The 21724-nt window shown below is 41.0% G+C and overlaps 1 protein-coding gene across 2 annotated transcripts in view; it reads right to left on the reverse strand.

Annotated features, from left to right (window-relative positions):
* Nucleotides 1-495: 495 nt before the first annotated feature.
* The window catches only part of ZNF106 (zinc finger protein 106), a 68921-nt gene continuing 47692 nt past the window's right edge, over nt 496-21724 (reverse strand). Inside the window, exons 11-22 of one of the 2 annotated variants that reach the window (XM_080808789.1) lie at nt 19058-19838; nt 18447-18502; nt 17733-17878; nt 16232-16366; nt 13176-13292; nt 10087-10278; nt 9570-9632; nt 8744-8863; nt 8157-8228; nt 7285-7356; nt 4808-4954; nt 496-4388 (exon numbers count right to left, since the gene is read on the reverse strand). In XM_080808789.1, the coding sequence (XP_080664915.1) occupies nt 4332-4388; nt 4808-4954; nt 7285-7356; nt 8157-8228; nt 8744-8863; nt 9570-9632; nt 10087-10278; nt 13176-13292; nt 16232-16366; nt 17733-17878; nt 18447-18502; nt 19058-19838 (1958 nt within the window). In that variant the 3' untranslated portion in view covers nt 496-4331. The remainder of the gene's footprint in view (nt 4389-4807; nt 4955-7284; nt 7357-8156; nt 8229-8743; nt 8864-9569; nt 9633-10086; nt 10279-13175; nt 13293-16231; nt 16367-17732; nt 17879-18446; nt 18503-19057; nt 19839-21724) is intronic. The other variant, XM_080808790.1, reaches the window with a different exon arrangement.

Here is a 21724-nt window from a genome sequence, read left to right on the forward strand (position 1 = left end):
CCTGAAGTGCGGGCATATCCACTTCACTCTTCGATAAAAAGCTCTGTATTTATGGGATCCCTTCCTGATAGTGGGTCATCGTACCTCAGGTAGGATTCGGAGGGAGAATGAGTCTCTGCCTCTCCTACCTGTCTCAATGCATCTCTTTTATCTTTTGTTGTGGAAGTGCTGTTCCCAGGTCATCTGCAGAGAAAAATTATTCCTTATATAGCTGTAAATTTGTTTTCTGTGGGAGGAGGTGAATTCAAGCTCTTCCTACATAGCCATCTTAAACCCCAAAGATGTAGTTTTAATCCTAGCTCCTTCACTAACTAATTAACTGTCTCATGACCTTGGACAAATCCTTAAATGTAGCTGTTCGCCAAACTTATCTGGACCACGGTGTGTGGTATATCTATAGCCATCTTGTGCCTTCCACCCAATCTCCTTCTTGCTGTCTATCACAACATGGAGAAAAAAGGGTTGGCTATTAATACGCAGATAAGGTAGCAAAAGTAAACAATTAGTAAAAGTACTTTATTTTCCTCTTGAATTTGCTTTATATCTTGCTTTACAAAGTTATGAAGTTCACAGCTTTATACCAAAATGTAAGAAGACTAAGCTATTTGCTTATAAACATTTTTGCAGTCAAATGTCATCTGATTTCATTCTTCTAATCCATATTCAATATATAAAAAAATTCAGATACCAAGGGTACCGGAGCAGCTCTAGGGCATATATATCTTTCAAGCAGGAGAAAAGCTCTTCAACAGCCTTTCCTCCTTGACTTCCTCCCCCACCAATTCAACTGGGCTACTACCTTGAACTGTAAAGCAAATCTAGGAAACTTTAGTTGCCATGTGATCCAGCAGGGCCATATACTTGGGGCCTGGAGGTGACGTTAGAGATTATTGTCTAATATACCAGAATTTCATATCCACTTACACATGGAACTCAGTATAGTCCAAATCACCTCCACCATAGCTTCTACCCTATCAGTCACTCTGAAATCCTGATCATGATGATTTGGGGCAGGGATGAAATCACAGTTTTTCCAATGTGGCAGGCATGGCCTTCGTAACAGTTCTAGGAGCTCTCCTTTTGGTAGCAGAAACAAAATTTGTAAGTCAGCGTATACAAACTACAGTTGTTTGCACAAACCAGAGGGTATGTGCTGTTTAAATCCCACTTCACGATATACTGTGATCTCCCCTCCAGTGAATTCTCTTCCATAAAATATATCATGCCATTCCACTAAGTGTTGTACACCTACTCCCACCACACCATCCACATACCTAGTCACTAAAGGTGTCTACTATATTATCTACCCCAAAACCAAAACAAAAAAGCCCCTTTGTTAGGCAAATGATCACTTAAACAGCAATGATATTGCCTATACATTATAGGTAAGTCAGGAGCTAAACACTCAACTGCTAACTTCTGAGGCAGGAAAACAGTTTCCCCCACAAAAGCAGGAGTGTAGTAGCAATGGCATTCCCTCAAATTCAAGTAACATCAGGTGGAGATAATTCTTTGCTCTTATGTGTTTAACTGCTTTATCACTCAGCAGAGGAGTGTGTTAAAACACATTCTGAACCTGATTAAAAACTTTAGGAAAAAACTTGAAGTGACTGATAGTTTGCCGTAAACTGTCATTAAAACACTAGCATATGCACACCAAAGGACAGATACTATGGTTTTCTTGGCTTCCAGCCATTAGAAGTAGGCACAGGCAACTAAGGATAACATTCTCATAATGGCCTCCAACCCCTTATAAGAAATGAGGTGGGTTTTATCGGTCATGGAACATTTCCCTTCCTTCATTAAGTACTAAACACCAAGTCAACACAAAAACCTGAGCCACAGCTCTTCTCTAAGGGAAGACGGAAGGCTAGAATCAGTTAAGACATTGTAAAAGACAGAAAGCAGCCTAAGTTCTGCGTAACTTTCAAGACTCTTAAAAGCAATAACATAACCATAAGCAGCCAAGATGCTTATGGTGCCTTTATTTCTAAATCGACAGCTAGAACCGTGCATTTAGGATAACACACCAACCTGGGGTTAAAAGAATTTTACAAATTCTTGAAAGAAAGACGGTATTACCATGGCTTAAAAAAAAAAAAAAAGTTTGTGAAATGAGGAAAAGTATTACAAGTATAGGTGCCCACACCCATACATACATACAAGGAACAGTCACAGCTGCACACACAAAGGCAGAAAGACTGTGCACAATTCTACCAAAATTAAACCCAAATCGGTTGTTACTGATTCTATCAGTCTGCTCATACCTTCAAACATTCCCCACGATTGCCCAACACCTCACATAATCCCTTCCTGCTGTACCAAAGCTTCACCACTCTCCTCTTTTCAGACATGTTCTCGGGCAGGGCAGAAGGGCACCATGCAACAGAGCGTGGAAGACTTTCATAGCACAATGCCCAGTCACCATGGAACACGGCTTCATCACGGACCCGAATAAAACACCAGGTTTAGTAATAAATTCCAATATGCCTTCCTGGGAAATCACCCTTCCCAAACCCACACGACAGCCTGACTGCTCTGGTCATCCTTATAAGAAATGGGGAGGAGAGGTAAGAAAGCTTCTGAATCTCATACAGAAACAGCACAGATACATTTTATGCAAGAGAATCTTCGCTCTGTTCTCTCTCAAGTATCATGCAACTATCAATAGTGTGGTCAAAAAAAAAAAAAGTTTTCCTGTTCTTAAGGATAGAAGGAAATAGTCTGTGGGGCCATTCATTATTTGGTAGTACCTCCTAGATTAGTTCTTTGTTTATGGTTCCAGTAAGAACTGCTAGAGCCTTTCCTGGAAAAAAAACACATACTTAGTCTTGCATCCACTATTATACCCTCCTGAAATCCATCCATGAAGCTGGGTGAAGTCCCCAGCCCCAGAGCCCAAGTGAAGAGCTGTGAGTAGATGTGTGCACACAAATGGGTGAAAAAACCTGTGTGCTCTGCAATCCCAGAAAACAGTATGCACCACATCCCCAAGTCTCATATGTGGCACTGGGCTCTTCTCCCTTCTTCTAGCTCTCTGGAGACTCTCTCATAGTTTTGAGAATCCAGAAACAAAAGGCTAGAAAGCAACACTTCTACAGCTTCTCTCAAGAGTCCAGAGAAATTCCAAAAACAAAGCAGTCTCACTAGGCTGTGTTAACTTGGTTGCTCTCAGTGGAAAATTGGAGTCTTTACCTTCCTCATACTCTACTCTTCTTTGCCAGCTAGAAGGGAGGTGAAGACAAGACTCCAGTTTCAGAAATCAGTTTCTAAGAAGCCTGCTTGAGATCCTAAAGACTGTATGCAGATGCTTTATCTTAACTCCCCCATCTTGGGTGCTGCAGGTGGGGGATAAGCACCCTGGGAGCCTAGAGGAAGTATGTGATGGTTGCCAAGAGTCTAGGCACAGCCAGAGAGCGGAACGGAGAGGGTTTGGCAATGGAGCAAACTAAGGGGTTTCACACCCCCAACAGGCCTAGAGAGTCAGAAACTGGAAAGGGAAATAAAGGCTACACTCCAGTTCAAACAGCCTGACAATACTTAGACCGTGTGCGCCCGGGGCCTAACAGCAACATTGCAAGGTAGATGTTAGGTCTGTGTACTGTCCTGAACTGAGCATTCCCAGCCAAATGTGCATAGATGTCTGATAGGAAATGCTATCAGTGAGGACCTGTCATTATGTGATTTGCTGAATTTCTAAAATATAATCAGCAGAGCAGTCCCCCTAGCTGTTGAAAATCTACTGTGTGTCCCTTTGGCATATAAAGCCAGCTCTGTCCATCTACAAGGCAAGAGAATAGTGAAACACACTGCACATAATTGTTAAGAAAGGAAACTAGTTGCTTCTAATTTAAATACCCAGTTATTAGAACTAAAAAAATTAAAAGTGATCCTAAAAATCTAGCATTTGCACAAACTTGTACGTAAAAGCTGGACTACGGTTTAAACCATCATAAGAACATAAACTAAAAATCACAAACTAAAAACAATAAAAAAAATAGATATGATTAGGGTCAGACTGGGTAGTGAATTAAGATCTGTATCTTTAATCAACATCTGGAAAATACTAGTAGCACAGATTACTACGTTCCATGCTGTCCCAGAGAAGTATGGTTCCTTAAAATCTGTTTAAATTTGACAAACCTCCAGTAAGAACTTAAAGTGTACCTATCATCCCATAGAGCTGCCCAGACTTACGCTAGTGGTAAGCCTGGCTAGTAACCATTTTCTCCTTCCCTGCTTCTCTGGGGAAGGGAAGACTGTGGCCTCTGAGAAGGGCCAATGTAAAATTAGTTCAAATGATAACTTCCCAACATGGGAGGCAAAAAACTTCAAGAATCAATTTTGCTGTCGTCCTCAGCATGTCTTTCAATGTGTCCCGCAGCGTCCTAGGAATAAAGGGGAAAGGGCCCGTGAGAGAAAAGCTGGTAGTAAGACAAGAGAAAATTCAAGCCAAGGAGAGCTTTCCGGGTACATTCTAAGATCCATACATGGAAGGCAATTTATATGAAACTGTGCACTTAGAGATGAGTTCTTATCTCACACAAAAATATTGTAATAATCCTCCAGGTGCAGTTATTAGATCTGAAACATTTAAAAACATTCTCTTAAGGCTCTTTCTCAAAAACTACCTAATTCATCATTTGAAACCTCATTAAGCTATTCCCCAAATCTCTGAATAATAATAAAAAGGAAAATCCCTAAACTCTATTTATTGCAATTCTGAACATTCTAATAAGGCCTAAAAGGTCTGCCTGCTCTGAGGAGTCCAATGACCCGAGGTTGGCCTCTGGTCCCTCTCACGTACCTGTTTGGATCCTTTCCTTGCAGTGAAGAAAGCATCACAGTTCTTCCAGCGACATTTCAGAGTTTGAAAGTTTGGATTTGTATGGTCAGTGAGCAAATGTTGTTTCAAATGATCCACAACACCAAATATCAGAGAGCAGCCATGCCACTAGGGAGAAAGGCAATGAAAGGGTAAGGGGAAAGTGTATAGGAACCATGCAATCGCAATTAGAGCAGTCCTCGCTTGTATCCTGTACAGACTGCAGAAGCAAAAAGCAAGCCCCTTATTCTTTATTCTTGGCTAGAAAATGTAACAAAGCTGGAGGCATCCACATCAATCACCAATATTCTGAGGAATATTCTTTCCAGTCTTGCAAAGACTGGAGTCTCAACACTTTGCTCTACTGAGAAGGCGAGGCACCCAGATAGCCACATTGTTAGAGGAAAAGGTTAGCATATATTGACGGACACGTTACCATAAAATTCAGTTTAAGCCACGTTTATTTTTTATCTTGCCATCATAAAATGAGTTCCTTAGTCCATTTATTTAAAAAAGGGGGGTGCTGGGTGGCTCAATCCGTTCAGCATCTGACTCTTGATTTCGGCTCAGGTCAATTTCAGGATTGTGAGATGGAGCCCTGAGTCAGGCTCCATGCTCAGTCAGGAGTCTGCTTGAGATTCTCTCTCTCCTCCCCACCCTCACCTCTCCCTCACTGCTTGCTTTCTACATAAATAAATAAAATCTTTTAAAAAAAAAAAGGGTAAGAGCTCTCTATAATACTGAAGGGGCTGTGTTTCACAATTCTGAGAACTGCTGACTCGTAACTTGAAAATAAATATGTCTGACAAAGAAAACTACACCCTAGAAGCCTGACTTTACAGAGAATCTTTATCACTTGAATCACAATCTTTTTTTTTCTTTTTAAAGATTTTATTTATTTATTTATTCGTTTATTTATTTATTTAGCATGCAAGTGGGGAGAGGGAGAGAGGAGAGGCAGAGGGAAAGAATCTCAAGCCGACTCCCCACTGAGCATGGTGTCCAACTTGGGGCTCAATCTCATGACCCCGACATCATGATCTGAGCTGAAACCAGGAGCTGGATGCTTAACCAAAAGATCCACCCAGGCGCCCCTCTTTTTTAAAATTCCTACTCCACTAAAAATGTGGCTCAATTCTCAATTTCACTTGTTAGTCAGAAAGCATCAAGACTCTTTGTCTTGGTTTTTTCCCCTCCAGGCTTGCTTGTCTTAAACCCTACAATTGTAACAGGTTCATTTCTATAAAATAATGCAAATTTGAGTTTTTCCTGTAGCACTATTCCATCCCCTCCAGCCTTAAAACCAGATGGTATTTTCTCCATTTCTCTAGGTGAATTAACCCTTTGTATTCTAGATCCTGTTGTACTATATTTTGTGTCCTTCACTGAGAAAACCAAAAAGCAAACCAAACCACGAATACATGAGTATAAGACAGCGGGCAGGTCATAAAAATAAGCACTTCCATGTTTTATTTCACATACAGTTGGCCCTTGAACAACATGGTCTCAAAATGCGCGGGTCCACTTACATGTGAACTTTTTTCAATAAATATAGTACAGTACTGTAAATGTATCTTCATTCCCTTATGATTTTATTTACTTATTTAAGTAAGCTCCATGCCCAACATGGAACTCAAACTCATGACCCTGTGATCAAATCACATGTTCTACCAATGGAACCAGCCAGGCACCACTTCTTAGATCTTAGTAACATCTTCTTTCCTCTAGCTTACCATATTGTGAGGAAACAGTATATAGGACATTTAACATACAAAATATGTGTTATCGGTAAGGCTTCTGATCAAGGGTAGGCTATTAGCAGGTAAGCTTTTAGGGAGTCAAAAGTTATATGTGGATTTTCAACTGCACAGGGTTTCGTACCCCTAAGCCCCTGCACTGTTCAAGGGTCAACTGTACTTCTGTAACAATTGATATTTTTGTAAAAATGTATTGATTTATAATAAAACAAGCAAAAATCACCAGAGAGATGATCTCTGAGGGGATAATATGTAGACATACTTTATATCTAATCTTAGATTATTCATGAAAGAAGTATGGAAACATTTTATGTATAGCTTAAAAAATAAGTTTCCTTGGGGCATCTGGGTGGCGTAGTTGGTTAAGCATCCAACTCTTGGTTTCAGCTCAGGTTGTGATCTCAGGGTGGTGAGATCAAGCCACATGTCAAGCTACATGCTCAGTGTGGAGTCTGATTCTCTCTTCCTCACCCTCTCCCCTTCCCATTCATGCTCACGCTCTCTCTCTCCCTCCCTCTAAAATAAATAAATCTTTTTTAAAAATAAAAAATAAAACAATAAAAATAAGCTTCCTTGCCCTCTCGTGGGAGGCAAAAAGTTGATGCTCAAATATAAAAATGCTTAGTTGATGCTAATGAAGATCTATAAATTAGATCTTAAGCAACTCGTAAGTCTGGCTAGGAGAACAGTTTCACTCCTTACCCAACAACGGTAATTCTGCATCAGATTCAGCCTCACAGCTTGAATACTGCCATCGTAGCAGCCAGTATAAATCTGGAAAAAGTGGTTTCTCGTATTAGACCAAAACAAAACACAAAAAAATCAATGACTAAACATCCTCAAAATATGTGTCAAAAGCTCTTTGTGCCAGCTGTAAGAAAACACAAACCAAAACCAAAGCCAGCCCTGAGTCCTACCACAGCTATGTATGTTCTAGCACGGATACTATGAAGCTCCGCTTCTTAGGGAGCCACTCCTGAGAGCCGGGCTGAGAGCAGCAGTGCAGGGCTGGAGGCCCCCAGGCCCCCGGGCCCCCGGGCCCCCGAGCACGGCACGCTACACTACGCATTACACGGGAGCCAGCTGCGTTCCATCGCAACAAGGGGTGCTACTGCTCAGAATCTGAAAAACATCCACTCTCCTTCAAACCCGTAATTTAAAAATAAAATAAATCGAGGCTTAGGAGGGTTGAGTGAATTAGCTTCTACTTTTAGGACTGCTTTCGCTTCGCCATACTGGCCAGGTCTCCTGACTCCATTCCAACGTTCTGTTCAGATCGTAATGGCTCTGGAAAAAGCACCACTCAATTTTTAGGGGGCAGGTCTTAAACTTATTTTCTCTTTCATGGGGGTATCAGATTTTTATTGTAATTATTTTCACTTATCAATATAGCAAAGAGAATATTCAACAATATCACTGGGTTACTTGTTGTTACTTGTTGATACTACACCAAAAGATAAAGGATTCAACAATGAAGCGTATCAGAAACAGATATCATCTTTGGGAGTGATAGAGTTTGTAGTTTTTAGTGAACATATTCTAAAGCAATATGTGACATGGCCAATAATACTCACCATACTTTTATGGATGGTCATACACATAATCATGTCTTTGTGTCCTCCATAAACTTGCAGTCGATCATGGGACTTAGGTGGAGGAACAAAACAGAAAGAGAATTAAGGTTATTCATACTCTGTGTTTAATAAGCATAATCCCCGGAGGCCTCTGACAGGATTAAAACCATACCCGAGGCACTATGGTGAGGCATCGGGAGCATTTTCACAGAAATGTAATCTGATGACCATCTTTCTAGTAAGTCCTCAGAGGAGGTACTGGCCATTGGAAATGAGAGAACTAATTTCTGTGTCGTGTCAAAGTCTCCAACCTGAAACTGCACACAGGGAGCACTAGGCAGGCTTTAGAGACTACCGCTGCAGCCTGTAACCCTCCGGTATGGATCTGAGCCTCACCACAAGCCTCGGAGTATTTTTCTGAAAGTATAGTCCACGGACCATCTACTTCATTATCTAGAGGTCTTCTGAAAAATGCAAATTTCTGGGCCCAACCCCAACCTTACTAGTTTAAAAAAAAAAATTAACACCAAACCCAGGCAGATATTCTCCCCAAATTGTTGAAGCAAAAGAGTGGATCTAAATTCTACCTGTAATTCATAGACACGAACAAATTTATCCAGGCAAGCAGTCACCATCACTTTTCCTAGGATATTCACCACAGTCACTGCGTGATTGTGACCTTTATAGATCCGCACGAGCTCACCGGTCTGCATCCAAAAAGAGACAAGTCACTAGACTGATTTTCAAGACTCCTTCTGACTTTTGAGATTTCAGGTGCCATTGTTCCCTAAGTCGTAATTCCGAAGCTACTTGTACATAAGGGAGCTGAACTAATTTTAACAGCTGAAGTACTCACACAAGCATTCATCACAATACAGGTATACAACATATACGAAATGTACCCTGATGGAGAGAAGCTGGTGTCACAGAAAGGGAAGGCCCACAACTCTATCTGCATATATTTTATAGGTGTTGAAGTATTTCCATTTCTCTCATCCCACTGCACCTGGACAAGTCCCTGAGGCTGCACTGTCCCCAGGTTTATAGCCAGGCACTGAGCTTCCCAGAGCTGCCTCTAGGACCCAAGCAGAGTCTCTTGGCTGTTTTTATTTGTTCTATTTTAAACTACATAGCATACCCACTTTCTTGGAGCCTCAGCTGCTCAATTTATCTCAAGTTCAAATGAAGCAAACTAAACCTTACATAAACTTTGAATCTGTCCCCCATTAAAACTGTTGATCGGGTCACAATTTCCAGATGGCTCACTACCTTCCAAGAGCTCATACAGGTACAGACTGTTATTAAACTTTTCACTGGAAAAAGGGCTTTCATTTGAACTGCAGGAGGTCTGAAGAATCCTTCAAGCTTTCACCATCATTCCATTAAAGATTTCTTTACATCAACACAACTTACATGAATGTTATGGGCGTGGACTGACTGATCGCTGGAGCCACTGAACACAAGGTCATTCACCACCTTAAAGAAAAAGATTCATTGAATTAGATTTGGTATAAGGGTCTGAGTTTTCTCTGTAACCTGTAAAGCACATTGTTGAATTCTAATTTATAACCTACTTTGAGATGAGCATGAACAAGGGACAAAATAATAAGTTCCTCAAATTTTCTAAAGTGAAACTTCTGTCCTACCACCAGGTGCTGGGATGAATGGAAAACATATTATTGGGTTTGCTGCCTCCTCAGAATGATTGTGAAATAGCCGAAAGGGCTTTGAAGTATATCTACATTCTATAATAAAATACACCTCTCTGTTAATACATTAAGATACAGTACAGTGACCCAAGCACTGTAATCTCCTTGCTTTTTTCAAGATGATGTGTTCTAAACAAGGCATTAGACAACAAGGGAAATGCCACTCAAACCCCTCTATTTGTGCCAGACAACCCACACCTCTTCTCTTGCCCTGTACTTACCTTCATGCAAAGAATGGTTTTGCTGTGGCCCTCCAGAGTTCTGAGGAGGAGTCCATTCCGTGCATCACGAACACTAATGGTACAGTCATAAGACCCAACAACAAGCAGCTTTCGGGCGCCTTCCTGTGCTGTGGCAAGACAGCTAACAGCCCGAGGGCCATGGCATTCGAAGATTTCAAGTCGTTTATTGTTCTGAAAAATAAGCCACCATTATATGAAGTAAAGGAAACTCAGCTGGTAAATGCAAAATCAACTAACCCAAATCACTACCTTGATATGAACTCTCTAATTCTATTATCTGTACTTAAGTTCTCATACCCCATTCCCTGTCTTTAACTTCCCAACTTCTGCCATTCTCATTCCAACTCTCTTTGTGTCCAAGACTCCCTCCTCCCCTAATCCAGTGGGGGCACAGCAAACTCTTGCATTATAAACACATTTCTAACTTTAAACTACAGTATCTGATCATAATTAGTACTTGATTCTCTTTTTATGCCTTCTCTCACTTCCCTTACATTAATGATAACAAATGATCAACTTTTTTTTTTTCACATTCTAACACATCTTCCACGCCTTAGACCCAGAAACTCTTTCCCTGATTTTTTTCTCATCAAAAGTTATGCAATCAATTAGTCACATTTCCAAATTTCTCCACTGAGAATTACTTACTGAGGTCTAATTTTGGTAAGAGTCTCTCATTCTCTACCTTTCTGTTATTCTCAGTTTCTTCTGATTTCTCGTTCTATGTCACCTCTCACGACATCATTTAGTGAAGTGGAGAAGCCTTTTACATCAGTCAGAGTGGCATGGTCACATCCTGAATTCCCAAACATTCCTTAATCTCAGATCTTAGACTTACTTCCCTCATCCCCATACCAGTCTTGTTCCTAAAGTCTCCCACTTCCCCAAAACTTCTAAAAAGGAACTGTGGGGGGTAGAGGGTGTGTCTGGCTGGCTCAGGAGGTGGAGCATGCTACTCTTGATCTTGGGGTCATGAGTTCAAGCCCTATGTAGAGACTGGGTGGAAATTATGTTTAAAAAAAAAAAAAAAAAAAGTTTAAAAATAAATAAATAAATAAATAAATAGGAACTTCAGGTGCACATAAGTGGTGAAACTCCCAGAAACTAAGCACAAAGCAGCAGCTGGGAGCGTCTAGGGCTAAGCAATGACTCCAATCACGTTAGGTGCTCGGGAGACAGGCTGGTGGGAGTTCAGGGCCAGGCACAGAGAACCAACACTGGCTTTCTGTTGAGATCTCAGAAGCACTGCATTCTAGGTGTATGGCCAAACCAAAAAGGGCCCAGCCCTCATACGACTTCAAAATTTCCATGTCTGCAGAGATTCTCAAATCTCTCTGTCAAGGTCCATCCTCTCTGGGGCTTGTCAACCAGTCAGGGACCATTTCCATTTGAATTTTTTGTTCTCACCCTGCCTCAAAAGTCCTGCTCCTAACTTCTAGCCACCTTTGATAACATTACTCTCCCAAAAAAGGAATAAGGTCATTATCAAGTTTTATCCTTTAATATCTTTTAAATCTATTATTTCTTCTTCATTTCTATTACCCTAACCAAATCTAATGTAGGCTGTTAACACTTCACATATGGAATGCCAACAACTTTCACTAATGACCCTTCTGTGATCTATTCCTATCAAGTGAACCATATAACTTGGTACTTGATTATCTATGGACTAGATTGTTCTTACTTGATTTTAAGCTTTTTTTTTTTTTAAAGATTTTGTTTATTTATTTGTCAGAGAGAGCACAAGCAGGCAGAGTAGCAGGCAGAGGCAGAGAGAGAAGCAGGCTCCGCACCAAGCAAGGAGTCCGATGCAGGACTCGATCCCAGGACTCTGGGATCATGGCCTGAGCCGAAGGCAGCAGCTTAACCCACTGAGCCACCCAGGCATCCCTGATTTTAAGCTTCTTAAAGGCAGAGGCCATGAGATATTTTATTGTATCCCTTACAAGCAGTGGTTCCAGCTCACATGTGGAAGGAGAGCTGGTAGGTATTCCTAACATATGAATGATACTGTAACTGGGCATAACACAATAAACACCATAACATGCTGTCAAAAGGTGACCATGAGGCGCCTGGGTGGCACAGTTGGCTAGGCACCTGACTCTTGATTTCGACTGAGGTCATGATCTCAGGGTCGTGAGATAGAGTCTCACGTCCAAGTCCATGCATGGAGCCTGTTTAAGATCTTCTCTCTCCCTCTCCCTCTGCCTGCCTACTGCATCAGCACACTCACACACTCACTTTCAAAAAAAAAAAAGATGACCAGATGACCTTGGGATACAGAGCTACAACTCATTAGTAACCAAACCCATCAACTCTACCTCTTACATCTTTTATCCATTCTCTTCATTCTTAGACTGATCGTTCACGTCATCTTCTACGACAGAGCCTCCTAAATGATCTTCCTGCCTCTACAAGTACCGGTACTTTTCTATCATCAACTGCAGGATGACTTTCTCTAAAATACAAACTGGACCGTATCTCTCCTACTTTAAAGCCCACAAGATGGAAGTCCACCTACATTAACAAAGCATATAGGGCTATCAAGAACTTGTCCCTCCTCGCTTCCTAAGCTTTAACCTGAGGCCTAGCTCATAACAAATGCTCAGTAAAGGTTTGCTCAACAAATGAATTTACGTTTAGATTAGGAAAGAATGAGGCCACATGAGCAAAAGGCAAACCTATGACTGAGTTCACATTACAGAATAGGTTATCCTCATGAAACCCTAAATCAGTTCCAAACCACATCAATGTCATACTCAAAAGAATTTAAGCTTATTTTTCATGGGTCATTCTTAAAATGAGATAGACTAGTTTAACCTATGACTCATTATTTGGCCCCAAATCATCAGGCTTGGTTTAATTTAGTAGAGCTATCTTTTGGTCCTGGCACACTTAGGCCTGAGCAGACAGAATGAAGGATCTTGTTTCACTTACACCAGAAGATAACAGTTTTTGAGTAGCAGCTCATTCTGTTGTTTTCTCACACAAGAAAACAGGAAAATGTCTGCCTTCTCCTTCTTTCCACACACACACTACTTTCTAGTGTTCTCCCGCCAGACACTGACCTTGATGTTGAAGGTGACCACAGTGCCATTTGCCAGTCCTGCATAGAGGATTCGCCATCGACTGTGGAGGCAGAGAACCCGGTCTTCCAGCTGTAACTGCTCCACACACTCTCGTGTCTGACAAAAGTACACAACACCTAATCAGCAGAGGTTAACAGCAAATAAAATGTGAAAGCAATCCTTCTTACAGCAGAGTGTGAAACGATTTTTATGAAGAAAATGTAGCATCCTCTGTCTTGTAGAAGACTATCTTAGACTTGGCCAAAGACCCTCAAGCTATAAACAAATATCGACTCTAATAATGTCACTCGTGTTCCTAATTTGGAATGTAGAAATTCTTCAAAGGATGCTAAGAACTGGGCCTTAGGGGCGCCTGGGTGGCTCAGTGGGTTAAGCCTCTGCCTTCAGCTCAGGTCATGATCCCAGGGTCCTGGGATCAAGCCCCACATTGGGCTCCCTGCTCAGCGGGGAGCCTGCTTCCTTCACTCTCTGCCTGCCTCTTTGCCTAGTTGTGATCTCTGTCTGTCAAATAAATAAATAAAATCTTTAAAAAAAAAAAAAAAAGAATTGGGCCTTAAACTTTTAAATGAAGTAGCCAAAAGTAAAGCTGCCTTTGACTCTAAAAAGGAAAATAAAGATTACAGTTGTATATTTGACACTTTTTAAATCATGTATGTGCTTGCCTGTAACTGATTGTCTATTTCAATAGTTCCCACACGCCTCCTTCAAACCAGTGCCGGGTTGGCTGATCCATAATTAGCTGAGCAGCTTTGAAAATATATAGAACCCCAAGCTTCTTCCTCAATCCATGAGATTCTAATTCAGTAGGCTCTGGAATGTGCATTTCAAAAAAGAATTTCTTGCGGCACCTGGGTGGCTCAGTGGGTTAAAGCCTCTGCCTTCAGCTCGGGGTCCTGGGATCAAGCTCCACATCGGGCTCTCTGCTCAGTGGGGAGCCTGCTTCCCCCCTCTGTCTGCCTGCCTCTCTGCCTACTTGTGATCTCTTTCTCTGTCAAATAAATAAAATCTTTAAAAAAAAACCCAATAAAATAAAAATTAAAAAAATTTAAAAAAATTTCTTGGGGTGCCTGGGTGGCTCAGGGGGTTAAGTCTCTGCCTTCGGCTCGGGTTGTGGTCTCAGGGTCCTGGGACTGAGCCCCGCACTGGGCTCTCTGCTCAGCAAAGAGTCTGCTTCTCCCTCTCTCTCTGCCTGCCTCTCTGCCTACTTGTGATCTCTATCTGTCAAATAAATAAATAAAATCTTCTAAAAAATTTTTCTGGGACGCCTGGGTGGCTCAGTTGGTTGAGCGGCTGCCTTCAGCTCAGGTCATGATCCCGGCCACCTGGGATCGAGTCCCGCATCGGGCTCCTTGCTTGGCGGGGAGCCTGCTTCACCCTCTGACTCTGCCTGCCACTCTGTCTGCCTGTGCTCGCTCTCTCTCTCTCTCTCTGACTGATAAATAAATAAAATCTTAAAAAAAATTTTTTCTTTACTAATTCTAATGCATATCCAGGTTAAATAAGTACTGTTTGATCTCACTTTCAAGAAATGATTTCCACGAATTTCCCGATCTGGGTTATACTAGCAATTCTAGTTAACTAGGTAATCTGGCCCTGTTGCTAGTAAGACGGTGAGCACGCAAGATTTGTTACTGAATGACACTAACCAATGAAAGGCCCAAGTATAGCTTTTAGACAGGACTAGAAACAGATGTTAAAATCATGATGGTTGGAAGGATGGACAAGCTGTGGGTAGGGTGATAAAAGCTATAGGCCGGTGATGCATAAACAATGAATCTTAGAACACTGAGAAAGTAAAGTTAAAAGAAAAAAGAAAAAAAAGCTATAGACTGTCAAAGCTTTTGACCTCTTTTCCCAACCTTCTTTTATAAAGAGTCAGTCTCCGAAATTATTCAATTTTCTCCCACAAAATTACAAATATAAATGCCATGTATAAAACTGTGAAATAGGGGCGCCTGGGTGGCTCAGTGGGTTAAGCCTCTGCCTTACGCTCAGGTCATGATCCCAGGGTTCTGGGATCAAGCCCCGCATCGGGCTCTCTGCTCAGCAGGGAGCCTGCTTCCCTCTCTCTCTCTCTGCCTGCCTCTCTGCCTACTTGTGATCTCTGTCTGTCAAATAAATAAATAAAATCTTAAAAAAAAAAAACTGTGAAATAAAGAAAAAAGACAGTAAATATGCCCAAATGTTAAAATTCATGTTGCCTCTGATTAACCCACGTGAGATCTTTTCATAGTTTTTATAGGGCAATCGGATACATAATGTAGTAAAAAAAGAAGAGTCCTTTTGAAATATGAGTGGTCGCTGACAAGCATCTAGTCACCCACAAACTCTAACGGAAAGGTACAACAAGATTAATAACATTCCGTAAACTCAGTTGATAAAGCAGCGGCAGGGTTCGAGAGGATGGACTCCAATTTTGAAAGAAGTTCCACTGGGGGTTAAATACTATGAAACAGCACTACACGCAATAGAGAAGTGGTTCAAAAAAGGAAGAGTCGATCATGGAGGCAAACCTCACTGTGGTCTTCTTTTAAGAAACTGCCGCAACCACCCCCACATCTGTCAGGGGCCACCAACACTGAGGCAGGACCTCCCACCAGCAAAAAGACTACAGCTCGCTGAAAACGCAGATGATGGCTAACATTTGTTTAGCAATAAAGTATTCTTTTTCTTCTTTTTTATTTTTCCTTCTTTTCCCCTCTCTGTGGAGGAGAGAAAAAAAGTATTTCTTAAGGTACATACACTGTCTTTTCAGATAAAATGTCACTGCACACCTCACAGAATATAGCATCAATGTAACTTTTATGTTCACCAGGAAACCAAAAAATTCCTTTGACTCATTTTATTATGATGTTCACGCCTCACTGCAGTGGTCTGGAAACCCAACCTGCAGTATCTTTGAGGTATGTCTGTGCCAAAATTGGCTCAAAGCATAAGAAAGTGGGCAGAATGAACCATCTGTCTCCACTCTGCCTAGTAAATAACAGCCAAAGCAGCTTAATATGATCATTTCTGATTTCTCTGGACTCACTCACCTTGACATTATAGCAGCGAATGGTATGGTCACTGGAACCAGTGTAAAGAGCAGCATTCTTCCCGGAGATCTGGGTAACCAGGAGGCAGTTCACTTTGGAGACGTGCCCCTCAAAGACACCAATGCACTTCCGACTCTAAAGTCAAGCATGCATCAGATCATTACTTGTGGATACATAAACGAACATACATACATAGAGAACACATTTCCTCCACAACAGCCAAAATGCTAAAACACACAGTTTGCTGCTGTATCCTTTGTGCCTCAGTTAGTGCCTGGTATACGAAGGGTGCTCCATAAATACCTGTTTACTAAATGCCCAGTAAACAGTCACATGAACTAAGTACCTGCAACTCTATGTTATCTGAGCCATTCCAAAAATACTTAGGGCAATCTGTTGTAAGATAGATCAGAATTTTAATTAATGCCTGGGGCAAGGCTCTCCAACATAGGACCAAAGATCTGACAAATCCAAACTGCAGCTGATTTCCCAGATAAGTTCCTGCATTTCATCAGTAACTTACGAATGTTCCACAACATTCAGAGATGTGTCCCGTGCCATCACGGGCCGTAGTGGTCCAGGGATGGTTTCACAGGGGAGCATCCTAAATGTTAACTTTGTACAAAGAATGTGCATACATACATTTATCTTGCAATTTAGAATTAGAGCCAATCCCCCAAATGTTACACTCTTATTTCCTGGTACCACTGCTTCCTTCCTTCTGTCGTCCTTGTTGCCCCTTCCCATCACCAGCCTAATGGAACCTAGACAACTGTTGCCTAGAGTGAACACATTTTCATGGTCCATTATCTAATCTTTTCACTTTCAAGACTTCAGCAATTTCAAATACTTTTGTCGTGTCTGTTCAGACAATGAAGTATTCCTAAAGCTTCTTGGCTATCACCTTTGATAAGCAAAATTAGTTTGACACACACCAAATTCAAAACTCATTCTATGAAAAGTTCATTCTATGAAAACTGAGATAAACGAGCATCAGATTACACTAAGTGTTGGGTACAAGAACACTGTTGCTCTCCTTAACTTGGGACAATTAATCAACTGTGACGAAAAATGCCTCCTCTAGTACTTCCCTGATACTCATTCTAACCTATTATGTAGCAGCTACATGAAGGACCTCATCGGCAACACCAGGACCAGAACCCGATTGGCCAAGCCCTACTGCTAGCCAATCGGTTGTTCACGGTCAAGCACAGGACCCATTTTCACAACGATGGGAGGAAAAAGAAACCCCAGGGCCTTCTGAAATCTGTCTGTGAGCAGGAGGAGAACTAGCTTTAGGGAGAGGTGACACCAGAGAAAGCAGAATGGACAGACAGGAAGAAGCTAAGTCCCCAGTGACCCTGCTAAGCCATGGCATCAACCTCATCTACAGCTAGTCTAAAACTCACCTCATCTTTGGACAGCAAATGGATTCCCCTACTGTCTAAGAGAGTGTGGCCTGGAGTCCTGCAAAAACATTCCAATTGATTTATCAACTCACCACCAGATTATAAGCTCGGACAGTTTTATCTGCTGAACAGGTGTACAGTAAGTTCCCAAATATCTGAATTGCATTCACTGCGGCTTGGTGCCCCTCAAAGCTCCCTTCTGTGGGCTCATCATCATCTCCTGGCTCGGAAGATATTTCTGGAAAACAAGAGTATGTTTCAGAGACGTGCCTGCTTTTGTCTGAAAAGATACTAAAAAATCAAAACCATTACAGATTATAGTGGTCCCTGGATTCTCCTTAAAACTTAGTTCCCCTAGCAAAACACATTTTTCATTAATGATCTTCATTATGAAGACTTTATAACAAGAGAAGGCAGAGAAGGTCTCTCACATAGGAGAAAAGATAGATACTTATTTTTTGAGTGAACCTGGAAAGTACCAAATCTCTCTTCATATCCTCTCTTCTGCTGCCAAGTTGTTCTGTTGAATAAGGCATTATTCTTTACGCAGTTCATTCTCAAAGCAAAAACCCCAGGGAGGCAATGAAACCTTAATAGTCATTAGCTGAACAGATAAGACAGATGGGAATAAGAAACTAAAAAGGCCGGATTTAGGATTTACAGATACCAAAATTGCTGGTCAAAGCAATCCTCTTGCTGACAATCACTCCCCCAACCCCATTCTATAGGCTTACTTAAACTCTGGCTCTAATATCTACAAGCCTCTTTTTCTGTGGCTAATTTAAACGAAGCTGAATAACCAATACCTGAAGAGTTCTTTGAGCCTTTTATGGAGGAGATCACGGTCTGAGTTTCTGCCACACTACAAAATAATAGCAAACGTCTTTTTAGCACCTGTGAATAGGAGGCCATAAAACTTAAATTTTCCTGACATAAAATGGGCAACACAGCAATGATAGAAGCAATCAGTTTTTCCACCTGAAATTTCTATATGAAAGGAAATGTAGGGGTGCCTGGGTGGCTCAGTGGGTTAAAGCCTCTGCCTTCAGCTCGGGTCATGATCCCAGAGTCCTGGGATCGAGCCCCACATCAGGCTCTCTGCTCTGCGGGGAGCCTGCTTCCTCCTCTCTCTGCCTGCCTCTCTGCCTACTTGTGATCTCTGTCTGTCAAATAAATAAATAAAGTCTTTAAAAAAAAAAAAAAAAGAAAGGAAATGTAAGCACAGTAAATATTTACAACACAAATGAGAAAGCAGAAAATCTCCATTGCCAAGGTTTGATTCTTCCATACCCAGAATCTCTACTGATTTCCTTTACATCTGATTCATTTAAACAGTGATTCATAATCAAAAGTTCTATCTTTTAAGAAAAGAATAAGGGTAAAAGCTGTTCTGACTGGACCAGCACAACATCCTCACCTTACAGGGATACCATCTTTATAACGAGTGCCAATCTCACTGGTAGAGCTAACTTCATCACAGCCAGAACGAGACGTTTCTAAGGAGTTTTGCTCTGTGGAGTTCCAAATATCCTTTTTAGATGGACTGTCTGGTTTCTCTTCTCCAGATTCAGAAGAATCAATGGCCACTACTTCCAACTGAGGGTTAGGGATCTCTAGGACTTCCAGAGACGAGTCACTATCTGGCTCATCCCTGACACTCTCTTGTTCTGGGCCAGTTCTGCTATCTTCCCAGGTGGAGGTTGTCACCTTCCCCCCTTTAGTTGACTTTCCGGTCTTTACTTTCCTTACAGGTTTAGCAGTAAATACATCCTGTTCAGTGTCACTGTTCTCAGGAACATGAGCAGCCCGAAGTGTTTTCTTCTTCCTAAGTTTCTTCTTTTTCTTGTTTCCCCGAGTTTCAGCCGATGTCAAGGTAGACTCTGCCTGTTGCTCAGGCTGGTCAGCTGGAGAGTGGGGCTCCCTCTCTACGGGGGTTTCAGAAACAAACGACAATCTTGGCAAAGAACTGGTACAGGCCTCAGACCCGCTGTTGCCTTTGACTGGCTCTTCATCTTCTTTATTTATGCCTGGAAGATCAGTTGGTTGGGAAGAGGGCACATTTCCTCTGTTCCTGGTATTTCCTTGTTCCGTGGAAAACTTCAGTTCTTGGCTGGGTTCATGGAAACTTTCTGTGACCTCTGACAAGGACAATGTTGCAGTGATGACTGGATAGACTGAACAACGGTCACTGTTCTCACCTGAATTGAGAAGAAAAAAAAATTATTGCATCTTCTTTTGTGTCTGCTGTTTATCATTATAAACTTCCATTATTTATCAACGATTGAATCTCTACCAAATAATGACGTTTCAGTGATATGTGAACAAAGCTACAATTGTTAAAGCAGTTATCTCACCCCTCAGCTTCCCATAACCTACAGAAATTTCTACAATAGCATTTACTACACTTGGCCCTGCACTGATCTCACAAATAATGTGCATGTTTTATACCACACAAAAACCCTTTATGGAAAAAAAAAAAAACCACAACTCTTTATGGGCACAGACTGTTTCTACCAATCTCTTTTCTTTCTTGTTTGACACGTTCACATATTTAACATCATGTTTTATTCGTGGTAGACATTTAAATACCTACTCGGCTCAAGTGCTTTTGCCTTAATTTCTCAGATGTTTTCACGATGCTATTTTACCAGTACATCAGCCAGGGTGGCTACATAACAGTAGTTAAAAAGTCCGCTGACTTAAAAATGTCTATTTTCTTTGACTTAGTTACTTCATGCGGAGGAATTTAAATTGATGAAATAATCACAGACATACTCAAAGACATACACAATGTAGTGTTATAAAGAATACTAAAGGGGCGCGTGGGTGGCTCAGTGGGTTAAAGCCTCTGCCTTTGGCTCAGGTCATGATCCCAGGGTCCTAGGATCGAGCCCCGCATCGGGCTCTCTGCTCATCAGGGAGCCTGCTTCCCTTCCTCTCTCTGTGCCTGCCTCTCTGCCTACTTGTGATCTCTCTGTCAAATAAATAAATAAAAATCTTTAAAAAAAAAAAAAGAATACTAAAAAAAGGGGATAAAAAGCAAATATTCAAAGAAGATTATAAATAACTATATCCATATTATGCAACTCCTCAAGCATAATTCAACTAATAAAATTAAAGTATTTCAGATGAATTATTTCTATGACACAGGAAAATGATCATGAGAAATCAAGTAGAAAAAAGGTTATTAACAGACTATGATTTTCCTTTTGTATAAAGTCTATGGATAAACACACAAACATTTATAATTTAGGACTGAAATAATATATAACAAAATAACACCTAATTTTTATTCTTACATCTTTTTTTAAAAGAATATATTTATTTATTCATGAGAGACAGAGAAAGGAGGGAAAAGCAGGCTTCCTGTGGAACAGGGAGCCCAATGCGGGACTCGATCCGAGGACCTGGGATCATGACCTAAGCTAAAGGCAGATGCTTAACCATCTGAGACACCCAGGTGCCCAGTCTTCAATCTTTTTACAGTGAACATGAATTATTTTGCAGAGGAAGAAATCTAATAAAAGACATTTTAAAGAATCTTAGCTTAAAAAGTCACTAAAATACTTCTTTGCCAGTTTTTTTTAAAATATTGAATACTACTCACACAACAGCAACAAAATTCCAGATGAAAGATAATATATATTCAAGATAGATATCTAGATTAGTGTTATAACAGGTAGCAAAATCTAGGGTAATTCTTCAGACTTTTTCTGTTCAGATCACACAGTGCCAGTTTATTTTTACTGAACTGTCAATATAGCACCATTACAGTTATACAAACTTTAGGTAACATTAAAAATAGCTTAGAAGTTATTCTCAAATGGTGACCAGATGGGTGTAGTTTATGAAAAGAGTAAAAACTGGCTATTTCTCAAAACCACTCAAGTTCCTATTAATGATTCCAACTCCAGTGTCCTCTGCCTTTCATCATGGGCACCTGTCTCTCAGGCTTATATTAAACCTGTCTTGCCTTTAAATGGTAAAGGTAAGTGCTAAGAAATTCAGAGGATATAGCTTATCTAGGAAGTTGACTAAGTAACTTCAACTCCACTCATCTCACAAAAAAATAATTCTGCACCAC

The sequence above is a fragment of the Martes martes genome (assembly GCF_963455335.1).
Source record: "Martes martes genome assembly, chromosome: 7".
In the NCBI taxonomy this organism is placed as follows: domain Eukaryota; kingdom Metazoa; phylum Chordata; class Mammalia; order Carnivora; family Mustelidae; genus Martes; species Martes martes.